The sequence below is a fragment of the Eutrema salsugineum genome, unplaced genomic scaffold, assembly GCF_000478725.1.
Source record: "Eutrema salsugineum unplaced genomic scaffold, Eutsalg1_0 scaffold_19, whole genome shotgun sequence".
In the NCBI taxonomy this organism is placed as follows: Eukaryota; Viridiplantae; Streptophyta; class Magnoliopsida; order Brassicales; family Brassicaceae; genus Eutrema; species Eutrema salsugineum.
This window is the reverse complement of record NW_006256838.1, coordinates 2,387,392-2,400,473: the sequence shown is the minus strand read 5'-3', so window position 1 is coordinate 2,400,473 and position 13,082 is coordinate 2,387,392. Positions and strand designations below refer to the sequence as shown.

At 37.4% G+C, this 13,082-nt stretch overlaps 4 protein-coding genes across 4 annotated transcripts; 2 read left to right on the top strand and 2 right to left on the bottom strand.

Moving 5' to 3' along the window:
• Positions 1–1,751: 1,751 nt before the first annotated feature.
• On the bottom strand, positions 1,752–2,527 carry LOC18020038 (heavy metal-associated isoprenylated plant protein 45). Its single transcript, XM_006402874.2, has 3 exons — positions 2,428–2,527; positions 2,263–2,338; positions 1,752–2,112 (listed from the first exon to the last, which is right to left on the bottom strand). Exons 1-3 carry the CDS (start codon positions 2,473–2,475, stop codon positions 1,775–1,777), a joined length of 462 nt encoding a protein of 153 aa, XP_006402937.1. The 5' UTR covers positions 2,476–2,527; the 3' UTR covers positions 1,752–1,774.
• A 2,937-nt stretch (positions 2,528–5,464) lies between these two features.
• On the top strand, positions 5,465–8,994 carry LOC18020037 (aladin). The gene is made up of 14 exons (XM_024157042.1): positions 5,465–5,757; positions 5,866–5,921; positions 6,047–6,211; positions 6,473–6,587; positions 6,669–6,768; positions 6,856–7,035; positions 7,257–7,315; positions 7,541–7,628; positions 7,722–7,803; positions 8,025–8,124; positions 8,219–8,270; positions 8,364–8,501; positions 8,608–8,695; positions 8,783–8,994. The coding sequence occupies exons 1-14, from the start codon at positions 5,700–5,702 to the stop codon at positions 8,843–8,845; spliced, it is 1,344 nt and encodes a 447-aa protein (XP_024012810.1). The 5' UTR covers positions 5,465–5,699; the 3' UTR covers positions 8,846–8,994.
• On the bottom strand, positions 8,949–9,879 carry LOC18020036 (50S ribosomal protein 5, chloroplastic). The gene is made up of 2 exons (XM_006402870.2): positions 9,712–9,879; positions 8,949–9,416 (listed from the first exon to the last, which is right to left on the bottom strand). The coding sequence occupies exons 1-2, from the start codon at positions 9,806–9,808 to the stop codon at positions 9,064–9,066; spliced, it is 450 nt and encodes a 149-aa protein (XP_006402933.1). The 5' UTR covers positions 9,809–9,879; the 3' UTR covers positions 8,949–9,063.
• Positions 9,880–10,076: 197 nt separating this feature from the next.
• On the top strand, positions 10,077–12,364 carry LOC18020035 (probable protein S-acyltransferase 1). The gene is given in 6 exon segments (XM_024157043.1): positions 10,077–10,420; positions 10,809–10,988; positions 11,087–11,395; positions 11,483–11,704; positions 11,802–11,996; positions 11,998–12,364. Coding segments are annotated over 6 exon segments (1,062 nt in total). The 5' UTR covers positions 10,077–10,363; the 3' UTR covers positions 12,097–12,364.
• The last annotated feature ends 718 nt before the right edge of the window (positions 12,365–13,082 follow it).

Below are 13,082 nucleotides of genomic sequence, written 5' to 3'. Positions count from 1 at the left end.
ATACCACCTTGATCTAGGTCTGGCTTTGCTTTTGCGATGAATTTACATGGCGCCTTCTTCAAATGATTTCTGGAAGAAATTACAAAGCGTTTTCAGATTTTCACCGGTAGTAGAAGGAAATAAAACAGAGAGAATATACACGCATTTGTATTTGTCACATCATCCACAAGTTGATATTTTTTTATAATTTCATCAGTTAAAATCATCGGTTGATTTTATTGCTAGCATGTAAAACACTGGTGAAGCAGCTACAAAAATATTCTGAGATTTGCATATACTTTGGAAAATACGAGATCTAGCCCAGCTAACCTCTGTTTCTCATCTCATTTTGTTGTTGAGTCGAAACGCTTCGATCAAGAAACACAGGTTCTGCGCATGTTTCAAACAGCTAGACCTTATAATCGACACAATAAGTTCCAATAGTAAACATACAGATCACAATTTCAGTCTCAGCCCAAAAAATTATACAATTTTAAGCTTCTACAACAATATGAATCCTATGTCTCTTCCTTCCACAGCTACCTGGTCCAAATGGGTAATGTTATTAGTTTCCGAACACCATCACAGGCCTCCTAGCCCAAACTACATCTCGAGGTGCAGTGGCTATAACTCTTTTACTGTTTTAATTCTAATTTTACACAAACATATAGCCTAGAGACTATAAGAACTTCAAACTGAGGCATTCTCAGACTTCATGCATTCAAGATGGATCCTCATGCCAACAACATAAGAAGATTACGAGCTCTAAGCAAGATCATCAAAAACAAGACAATACATGTCGACAGGTATGGTCACAACTATATCGGAAAAGATTAATGGATATAGATCAAAAACTGAGAAGCAGTTATATACGGACAAAACTAAAACCATGTCGATGAATGAATCACATTCCACTATCTAGGCTCCACAGCAGAAGAATTTCCAATCAGAAATTTAATTGAATATTAAGATAACCATAATTACAAGGCAATCGAGATCAACGTTCTGAAAGGTGACCCTTAGATAAATTAGAGCCACATTGCATTGGGCTTGCATCAAGATAGGAAACGCATGCTTTAATGGAAATCTAGCATAATCAGTTCCCTAATTAAGAATCCAAATGGCTAAACACAATATTAATCACTATAAAAGAACAAGCAGCATCCAGTTACTTACGCAGCAACAAGAGAAACGCTCGCGTCTTCAGGTAACGCGATTACCGACTCAAACGCACCGCGGCTGAAATTGGAGAGCTGACGAAGTAACCCGGTTACAGTAGAAACCGCTCGTACTCGTACGGCGGAAGAAACTGGGAATCGCGGGAAGCGTTATAAAATTCGCGTTTTCAAGTCGCGTCTTCTACTACATGTAGTGACCCAACATGAAGAAATCCAGGGATCCCTCCATTTTGTTTTCAGGAGCTCACTCACTCATACCTGGTCTCCACACATGTACATATACAACGATGGTTTTTGTGTTGCATTCAAGTGAATTGGATGAAGTTGAAGAATCTTCTTCTCTGTGTGTTTTAAAATAAAGGAGAGAGAATTCGTGGCGCTTCAATGGCCGCTTCATGACAATAGCTATATTGGGCCTATACTTTAACATTAGGCCCAATCAAATATCCACTAAATTAAAACTATATCAAACAAACTTACAATTTTAGAGGAATAAAAAAAAAGACTAAATCGAAAAAGAATAATTTTATTAAAAAAAGGAATAAATTTTGGTATTCTAGAATTACAAAACGAATAAATTTAATAAAAGAATGAGCAAAGATAAAAATACAAAAAAATCACATGATAGCACAAGCATGTACATTGTCATCGCTAAAGAGATGAAGAGCATTTTCATCAACTTTTTGGGGCGGACGAGGATAATAACCGTCTTCATACAAATCGTATTTCCCACTGTATGAAACATTATTTTCTGCATGATTTATCTTCTGATCCGATTGTTCCAAGTATTGAGCAGGATACGTATAATAGTCGCCATAATATCCATTATAAGGAAATGGCCAGAACTCCACTACTCGTCCCGTTCGTTTCACCATTTTAAGAACCTCTTCTCGATCCACGTACCCTGTGACCGTCACTTTTTGCCGATCCACGTCTATCTCTACCGTATCAACTCCTATAATATTACATGTTGATCACTAGACTGTTAAGTTAGTTTATCAATATATAATCTCAACTACAATTAATGTTATAAGAGATTTGCATTATGGTTATACGAATCAAATGGATGTTTGATTTTGTATTATGTTTTGTTTCCCCCACTTACCATCGAGTTTGGAAATGGCTCTTCTAACCTTCCTTTCACATCCTTGGCAATCCATATCTACCAGAAGCTCGACAATCTTTAGCAACAGAGAAAAAATATACATTAGAAAAGAAAATACAACGACTTGTTGAAGAACATCTAGCAAAGAGATGGATGGCAACGTACAGATAAGGCGAGTGGTAATCGAGAGTTTCCATGTACCCAATCAAACATATTGTCTTATACGTTTTGTCTTTAAATCTTTTTGCTTTCAATATGATCTTCTGATTGTGTAATATAATGTGAGTTTATATATATAGGCGTAAATGACTGCCCGTGTTAGGAACACTTGGTGTATGATTCCAAGTAACCGCGTTTGCGTCTTGTGAGATGGCAAAAAGCTTATGTCCTAAGTCTTACATTATCTTGTGTTTCGGTGTCTGCCAGGATTTCTTTTTCTTATTTTTTTAATTTATTTTAATTCTTGTGTTCTTATTAGTTATTAGTTTATTACTAGAGTAAGAACATGTAATTAGAGAACCCTCTTTAGAGTTCTTAAGAATTTTTTTTTTCTTTATGAATAGTGAAGAAAAATAAAAAACATCAACCAAATTGATGGCGAAAAAAATAGTTATGGTCCACGTTTGGAAAGAGAATCAGTTTCAATTGTTTTTTAACCAAACACCAATGAGCGCTTTCTTACACCTGTCCGAATAAACTCTCTAAAGATTGCTCCTTAAAATCTTATCGTTTCTTATGTATTTGAGTCTTTTTTTTTAACCCAATAATTGCAAAGAAACACAATCCTAAACCTCTTAAGAAACTCTAATGGACCTGGTCTAAGGGTTTACCATTTTTTTGTTACTTTTTTGTTATTTTTTTTTGGTTTCTTTTGAAAATTGAATAAGCTTTTAGGATTTTACTGTTAAAGTAAGGGACATGAGATGATTGTTTTTTTTAAAAAAAAAAGACAAGAGATGTGATTATCCTTTTTAGATGTAGCTTCAATTCCTGACAAAGATGATAAAAAATTTGTAAGTATACTGTTTATGCCAAAGTAATCTATTCAGTTTTATCAAAATTATCATTGTGTTTGATTTTACTGCTGGTTAGAATGTTGTTTACATTGGTCGTTCTTCCTGAAAAAAAATTCATTGCATCTAGCAGAAATCATTTTTTAGAAGAGGTGGTGATACAGTCGAAAACAGCAATCACTCAGAATATAGGTCACTGGGGTTATCTTCTTCAGATGTCGCTTCAATTCCTGATAAAGATGATGAAAAATCTGTAAGTATACCAAATTAATCTATTCAGTTTTATCAAAATTATCACATAATGTGTTTATCTGAGTTTCAACTAATGCATGCAATTGATGTCATCTTCAAGCCCTCAACCAAAGTTCTTCAGTTTCAGAACCCACTTTCTGCTTTTGGTGAGCCAAAGGTAAGCTCTTGGTGTCTCAGTGAATTTGAACAGCAGAAACATCTTAGTATATTCTCCTTTATACTTTCAGTAGCGTCTTTGCATATGGGCTTATGAACAACTTTTGCACCAAACTGCCTTTGCTAAATTTATGTTCACATGGCAGGTGAAAATGGTTTTGGTGCTGTATTTTTGTGCAAAAACAAGTACGATAGACTAAACTATGCCTTGAAAAGAATAAGGATGAGGGGAAAATAAATATCTGCTGAGAATCAGCTAGTTGGTTAAGGGCATAGCAAAGGTGAACATTTTATATGCTCTATCTGATGATATACTAAAATTAATTTTGCAACTGCTAGTTGTGAGGTACTCAGGGAAGTAGCAGCAGCAGCACTTTCTTGCTTTCAATGTACTATATTTTCTGTAAAATTATTTATTCACCATATTGAACTTCCAGTATCTGTATCATGCAATTTCTGCTAAAGATTCTATTTTGGTGTTTTAGAATTTTTTTCTTTAAACAATGATATTTTAATAATATTTTACATAATATACATTGCCAGTAAAATAATATTTGCAGTTTTAGCAGTTTTAGCAGTTGCATTTTTAATTGCTAATATCCTATAAGAATATATAAACTCGAAATATGATAGAAGAAACATTATTTTTGCTGCAAATATTCACAGACATCTTTTTTAATTAGATTTTAATTAGAAGTAATTTAAAAATCATTAGATTACTGCATGCCAAAAAAAAATTAAAGAATTAAGAGAATAGTTGATATTTAAAAACTAAACATGATGTACATGATGTGGAAGCATATGAATTATCTCAAATTTGAAACATTCTTTTCATAACATCTATGTCCGTAGAGTTAAGAATTTCGAAATTAGTTTTTTTTTTGTTGGGACAACCCGGACCGAAGTTGGCAATCATATTCAAAAGTCAAGGTTTTCTGCCTACCAAATGGTGAGATATATACAGAATTACAGTTATGAATTAGCTCAGCAATGTACGTTCATAGAAATGTAAGTGTGAATAGCCAAAAAAATGTGCAAGTATGTGCTGGAAATTGCCGTCTGCAAGAATCTTATAGATATTTTATAGAATCGAGTACTTCTCTTTTGTTGTTATACGAGACAATCTGTTATTTTTTTTTCCTGGAAAAATGATGTAAGTGAAAATTTACAAACTCCGATCCAACCGGATCTTTTGGGGGAAAATATGACTACGCAATGGAATCTTATATCTACTACAAATACATAAAAGAAAAATCCAATCTTTTGATTTTGTGAGGTTTCAAAATCTTATAACACGGAAACAAAATAACTCGCTTTACCATTTATAAAAACAAAATCAAGAAGGCACCAAAACAACATATTATGATGCAAGTTGTGTGCCATATAACTTACAATCATAGATAAAGTTTATCCTTTAAATTGTGTTACGTAAATTAGCGAGAAAAAGCACAAAACCCTTAACTTCGTGTTTACGTAAATTACCGACAAGAAACACAGAAACGAAAACCATTTCTTGAACCAAAAAGTAGTTTAGGTTCGTCTTAGTTTTGACTAGAATAACACAAGAGATTAGGAAAGTTGCGATGGACTAATCCGGTTCAATCCGATTCTAACGTAATAACTTAATTCAATCCTTGACTTTCTTTGACTTATAAAGTTTATGTCCGGTTATGACCCGGTCTAGTAACGGGATCAATCTGCACCGGATTATATTTTTATTACAGCAATATTTTATTAATTCAATTATCCAAGCTGTCGAAGCGAGAAATTGGTCAGGAAACCAAACCAAAACCCCTAAATCAAAATCAAAACTCTCTCGTCAGTATCCCTCCCTCCGTTTCTCCGGCGAAAACCCGTCGCCGTTCTCCGGAAATAATCCGCACTTATCTGTGATTTCGAGTCTAATCGGACATTCGACAGATAAGTGGTAATCGCTGCAAACTTGAATAGATACTGCAAAAAAACTTCAAAGTCACACTGTTTTTGATTCGGAGTGCGGATTCTACAAAAAGGACAATGGCATCTTTTCCTCATCCCGGTTCCGTCACCGTTTGCGAGATCAACAGAGACTTGAGTAAACAAAGCTTTGCCCTTTCAGTTTTTATATCAATGTTCTGTTTTCTATTTTGAAATTTAGGGCTTTCGGATTTCTGAGCTAATTAACTGGATTTACGGAATGCAGTTACGGCTGTGAACTTGTCTGACGATCGAGCTCAAGAGACGTATGGAAAAATTCTCGTGCGTTTGCGTCCTTTTTCATTTTTGTATAAATTCATATAGCCTGAAAGGTTGATTTGAAACCATTCCTTGTAGGTAGCAACCAAAGGCTTTTCTTGACACATTCATTGTTTGTTTGATCACAGGGATTGGTGTTTAGCCCTGTTTCGTTCGACTCTGGACCTGGCTCTCTGCAGGAAAACGAAGGCCAGGAGAGTGGAGATAAGGGAAGTGTTGAGAGAAAAGGACTGGTGGCGATACTGCAATCGATGGTTGCAGACTCTCTTAAACATATTTTACGACCCATCGATGTAAGAATATGACTAAGAGATCCTGCCTTAGCAAACTGTTGATTTCTATGTGTTGTTCTTTTCGTGGACTGAGGGAGGTCTACCATTTTGTGATGGATACTTACAATAGTTATCGTTTTGTATCTAGGGGAATGAATATGTTATTTGTAAGGTGTGTGTTTTTAGGATTGTCATCCACTATGTCTTCTCTGCAATTTCAAATTGGCATTTTCGTAGCTGTTGGTGTCAATAATCTTTTCTTTTCTACACAACATTTTGTAGGTAAATCTTCTGTCAGAGATTGATCTTCAAGGAGTGAGCTGGCATCAGGGGAAGCATATTATTGCCTTTATATCCGGTGCAAGTCAAGTCACAATTCGTGACTACGAGGACAAAGGTCTGTTTTTTTTTCTTTCTTCTTCTTTCTATTTGTATTCCTACTTCGTGTGCATCCAATTTGATATTCTGTTTTGAACAGATGAGAAAGAACCCTGCATTTTAACAAGTGATTCTCAGAGAAATGTTAAAGCCCTTGAGTGGAGGCCAAATGGCGGGAAATCACTCTCTGTAGCCTGTCGGTGGGTATTATTCCCTTGAATAATCTTTACTTTCTTTTATTTGGTGGTTTGATAGATGACCTAGTAACAACTGCTCCACTGAAACAGGGGAGGGATATGCATATGGACTGCTTCCTACCCAGGTAACATGGCATTGGTTAGAGCTGGTGGTTCTTCATTGAGAGGAAGTCTCTCTCGAGGATCTGGAACTCGCTGGATCTTGGTGGACTTTCTTCGGTGTCAAAATGATGAGCAAATTAGTGCTCTCTCTTGGAGCCCATGTGGAAGATATCCTAAAAATGTTTTCTGCTATATCTGTTTTGCTTTTCTTTCATTTTGGTTTTATTAGTGAACTACACGCATTGTCAAGATCATTTCGCTTACCGTAGTTGTTTATCGAGTTGTTTCTCATGATAGGCAATTGTTGGAAAGTATTTGGATTTGTTGGATTCTTGCATCACATGGGTCCCTAATATTGTCCATTCTGTTTTCCCTTGACCAAGTTTCACATATTTGGCATCAGCTTCATACGACAGCTCTTCATTCACCATATGGGATGTTTCTCAAGGTAATAGGACTATTTACTACTCTTTCTTAATGCTGCACCTCCGCTTTGCTGCTAACTAGTTCGGTATGGAAGTATCAGTCAATCAAGTCTAAATCGTTGATCAGACAGAATTTGCTGTCTTGCTCTTGTGTAACACTCTATATCTTGACTTGAGATGAAAAAATGCGTCTTGCTTAAGTGGATAGAGTTCCTTGTTTCTGAATGTGATCTATGTACATTTTCCAGGGGCGGGGACACCTATTCGACGGGGACTAGGTGGCATATCAATGCTTAAATGGTCACCCACAGGGGACTACTTCTTTGCAGCAAGATTGTAGGACATCAACTCTCTTTCTTATTTACAGCTGTCTTAAGTATTTTCCTGTTTGATGTGTTTGCTAATAAGAGGTTTTCTCTCTTATTACAGTGATGGGACCTTTTGCCTTTGGGAAACAAACACATGGACATCTGAGCCCTGGTCTTTGTCTACGGGATCTGGATCTGTCACGGTAAATTCTATTGTAGCTAAATAGCTAGGATCGTGAGTTATGCAACTGGTTATTGATCGACGCGGTTTTTTCGGATGAGGTCACTGTCGTGAGTGTTGTATGCATTGAAATTACTAAGCATAGAATATGTCCCTTCTTTGATGTTTGAAATTACAACTGTGTTTCATTTCCTCTTAAGAGGACTAAACTATGATACTTACTGATACTAAATTCTCTTAAAGGGAGCAATATGGGATCCTGAAGGACGGTTTATCTTGATTTCGTTTTCAAAATCTTCAACACTGGGTTCTGTTCATTTCTCATCCAAGCCACCATCATTAGGTATGCAGAAATTATTTTTGAAGCTGTTTTGCATAAGCTACTAGACATACTTACCAGTTAACATCCTAATCCTCCTGTTTTGGTATACTTTCAGATGCCCATCTGTTACCAGTTGAATTACCAGAGATAGCTAGTTTGAATGGCAGGTAAAATGATCTGATTGTTGTTAAACTAAACCCGCAGAGAGGCCTTTCTTTGATTGTTTGCTCATATTATGGTTATCATAACTGAACAACCAGCGAGGGAATCGAGAAGATAGCATGGGATGCATCTGGGGAACGATTGGCTGTGTCATACAAAGGAGGCGATGACAATTACAAAGGATTGATTGCCATCTACGACACACGAAGGACGCCTATTGTTTCAGCATCACTTGTGTAAGTAATTTCTGCAATTATCCATCCATCAGTCTTAGACATTCTTTTGTGTATCCTTGCATTGTCTAAACCGAAAAAAGACAAATCTTTGCTTTTATGTTTACAGCGGTTTCATCAGAGGACCTGGGGAAAACCCAAAAGCTCTTTCCTTTTCATTCCATGACAAGTTCAAGCAAGGTCCACTCCTCTCCGTGGTAAGCCATATACCTAATCAGAGTCTCTTATACTTGAATAGATAGAACCGGTTATTTAATCAATCTTCTGAATAAATCTTGTTGCAGTGTTGGAGCACCGGATTTTGTTGCACCTATCCTCTCATCTTCCGTTCACATGTTCTTCCTTAGTAGTAACCAAATAGTTCGATGCAAGTTCCAAACTTTTTTGTTTTATTCATAGACAGCTCACTCTTTGTATAAGAATGGCTCCTTTAAAGAACTCAGTTTGAGATTAATCCAAAAAGCAATGGTTGCATTTGAAAAGCCATTAAAATTGTTCCCGAAAGTTACAAACAACATTACAGAAAAAAATTGAATTAAAAAAAAAGAGAGCATAGAGTCGTCTCTTAGACATTCTTCAGCTTCTTCATCTTGGAAGGTGGCCATCGACCCTTCTTCCTCATCTTACGCTTACGAAGAAGCCTTGCCCTGCGCAGCCTAATCTTCTTAGCCAACTTCATCTTCATCCTCTGTTCCAGCAGCTGTTTCTCTTTAGCTTCTTTTGATTCCAATGGTAGTTTGTCCACTGGAACAGCAGCAACAACAGTGTTTGGCTCCTCATTGCTCTCGGGCTCAGCCCCGTCCACGCCAGAAGCAACCGCCTTCACAATTGCATATCTTCCATGGCTACTGCTCAAGTTGTAAGCACTGAGAGAGACTCTGTTCTTGGACTCGACGCCGTTGGGTTTAAGGCTACAAACTGAAATCCATACGATGAAGAAACCAAAAGATCAGAGCATTCACAAGAAAACCTAAGAAACATCAAATCTAAAGTATTCGATGAAATGACTCAATGAACGTCTACTTCGATATCTTCAGTTTCAAAACCCGAATAAAAAAAACGCTTTTTGCTTGGATAAACAAGAAATTGAAGTAGCTTAGGAATTAGAATTTGGTATCTTGGGTCTGTAATGGAGATTTTCCAATACAATTCCACGGAAAAAGCGAAGGTGAAGAGCGATACGTCGAGACTAGAAACGAGAGAAAATGCGTACCTGGTGAAGCGAAAGACGAAAGTTGAAGGCGCGGAGAAGAAGAAGAAGAAGAGAGAGAAGAGAGAGGAGAGAGAGAATTGAAGCAGAGAAGAGCCATCTTCTTCGAATGGAAGAATTTCGCCTTCAGACCTTCATTTCAAGTTTAGTTTCTGGATAAGCTTTGTCTCTCTGCGTCTTCTTTAAACGAACGGATTGGATTTGATCCGGATCAATCCGGTTTGCAGTTTGGTTTGGATTCGAATTTCACTGGTTTATAAAAATCGAAATAGAAATTCACTCGGTTTGAATGGAAAGAACCGGAGTGGGTACCTTTTTATTGAATGTTGACTCATTGACACGTGGCTCTCCCAGTGTGAGATGGCGAGAAAGCTATGTTAAGGTTGTTCCAGAGAATGATGTTGGTGTTTAGGAACTTCCAATGGCGGAGGACAAATCTATGGAGGGTGAGAGAGAGAAGCAGATCACATCTCTCAACCAGAAACCATTATCAGAAGAAGAAAGGAAGGCAAGGATCGGAGGGAAAAAGCCCGAACATTCGGCGGCACGGTTATTGAAATCGCCGGTTTTATTCTCAGGCGGCGTTTGGCCGCGGATTCTGAGACTGAAAATCTGAGAACAATCCTTCATTTCCACTCCACGACGAAGAAACGCCATGTCTTCTCAGAATCATGAACGAAAAAGGATTTATCAAGTCTGGCCCGGCAAAAATGTAAACATTTTCATGTGTTGTTTCTTCCTGATTGAGATTTATCTTGGCGTTAAGTGAGATCTTTTTTTTTTCTTCTTTTTTCACAATTTACAAAGAAAATTATGAGTTTTAGTTTTCCGTGATGATTCGAAATATAAAAGTTTTCATTTTTGCGAACCACATTGTAGATTTTAAATGGTACCTGAAGATGCTCGGAATTGATTTGCTAGTAATTACGCTTTCTCTGTTCTAGAGTTGGTATTACTTAAGGTCCTCATCTTCATAGATTTTAGCCTTTAGTTTGGAAAGATTCATGTGTATTGATTAGAGCAAAAGCAAGATCCTAATTCCTGTCTATATACCAATTGTTAGTCTGAAATGGATTTTCTCTATCGTTTCCTGTGTTCAGAAATTTTGCTGTGGAGGAAGACTAGTGTTTGGTCCAGACGCATCGTCGCTTCTTTTGACCACATGTATGATAGGAGGGCCAGCTATCACTTTCTGCATCAGGATGGCTTATTTAATCAGAAATCGCCACCCTTTATTCCATTCTCTGGTTCTGATGGGTGCAATTCTTCTCACAATCTTGGTATAAAAACACTTACTTTGTAAAACCAAGTCATACTTAGAGACCCAAATTCCTGCATCTTTCACCTCTTCTTCTTTCTTTCTTTTTTTTGTATGCAGGATTTCATATTTCTCTTCTTGACATCCACAAGAGACCCCGGGATTATCCCAAGGAACAAAGAAGCTCCTGAGGCAGAAACGCCTGAGGTTGTTACCCAATCTTTGGAATGGGTGAGTGACAAACTAGGAGGAAATGCGAAACTACCTCGAACAAAAGATATAATGGTGAATGGCTTCACCGTCAAAGTTAAATTCTGTGATACATGTCAGTTATACCGTCCTCCTCGCGCTTCTCACTGCTCAATCTGCAACAACTGTGTCCAAAGGTTTGATCATCACTGTCCATGGGTAGGTCAGTGCATTGCCTTGGTAAGTCTTACTTAAAACCGGTTCTCATTTCTCAAACAAAAAAACTGTGTAGGATCTTATGCTGTTTGTATACGGACTTCTTTGCAGCGTAACTATCCATTCTTCGTCTGTTTCTTATCATGTTCAACCCTCCTCTGCATCTACGTCTTTGTCTTCTCATGGGTCAGCTTACTTGAAGTCCATGGCGAATTCTATCTCGTCCTCGCTGATGACATAATATTAGGTGTTCTTGCTCTCTACTGCTTTGTTTCCGTCTGGTTTGTTGGTGGACTTAGTGTCTTCCACTTCTACCTAATCTGCACCAACCAGGCAAAGATTCTTTAGCTTTTAGCAAGCACTGAGCGTCGCTTTCCTAGTTTCCAGTCACCTACTATCGTTGGTCTGATTCTTTTGTTATGTTTTGCAGACGACTTGTGAGAATTTCCGGTACCACTACGATAAGAAGGAAAACCCTTACCGAAAGGGGATCTATAACAACTTCATGGAGCTGTTCTTTGCCAAAATCCCACCGCCTTTGGTCAATTTCAGAGATTGGGCGCCAGAAGAAGAAGAAGACGATGTGGAGGTCGGATCCATCGCCTCTGAGCTAGGCAGAGCCTTTGAGTCCCCAAGACACGGAAACGAGCAGTGACAAGCCTGATCATAATAACTCTCAATTTGCACCTTCAGAAACTGGAGTGTGGCAACGGCAACAACAGTGACGCAACTGTCAAGAAGACAAGTGTGGATGAAGGAACTGCAGCGAGCGAATGGTTTGGTTTACAAAGGACCAGCGAATTTAAGGAGAAAATCGAGCGTGGAAATGTGAGATCAAGATAGGGCAAGGAACAGACAAAACAGGTGTAAAGTCTTACTTCTGTAATTTGAAGCCATGTGTCTCTCTCTCAAATGACTTTTAAACTTATTAGCATTTCGAACAGAAGTTAGGAGAATTAGTATATATATAGTGGTTTCTCGCTTGGTAATTCAGTTTAGTGTATTATATTGTCTCCATCTTTCTTTTAGGGTTTATATAATGTGCTATTTCTTTGGTTCTACGGTAACGGTTTACAAGAAAATGGGAACAATTTGTGAATATTTAACTAAGATAAAGAGGGATGGGAAGATACGAATATTCGTTGAGTTTCTATGGGATGACCGATGACAGATAACATGGAAAGAAAATGAGGCAGTAACACTCAAATACTTTACCCCGATACTTTACCAACTGAGCAAATAATATCTCACTATACCAGTCACAATCATCATCTAAAGAGGTGTTTGATTTAGCTTCTCCAGACTTCAATAGAACTTTTAACGATGTATTCAAACAAAACATGGTGCGTATACCTTGGCACACTTACTGGTTATTATTTGTTTATTTGAGTTTCAACTAATGCTTGATGCATCTTCTAGGCCTCAACCAAAGTTCCTCATTTTTGGAAGCCTGATTTTGGTGAGCCAACTGCGTCACTCCCAAGCTCGCGGTATCTCAATGATTTTGACAAGTTGCAACATCTTGGTATGTTCTCGTTATACTTTTCTTTCTCGTTCTAGTTTCAAATGTGGATATATATATATATATATATGATCGATATGATGTGAACTTGATCAGACAGTTTCTTTCTCGTTCTAGTTTCAAATATGGATATATATGTATATGAGAGATATGATGTGAACTTGATCAGACTCAATTTCTTTCTTGTTC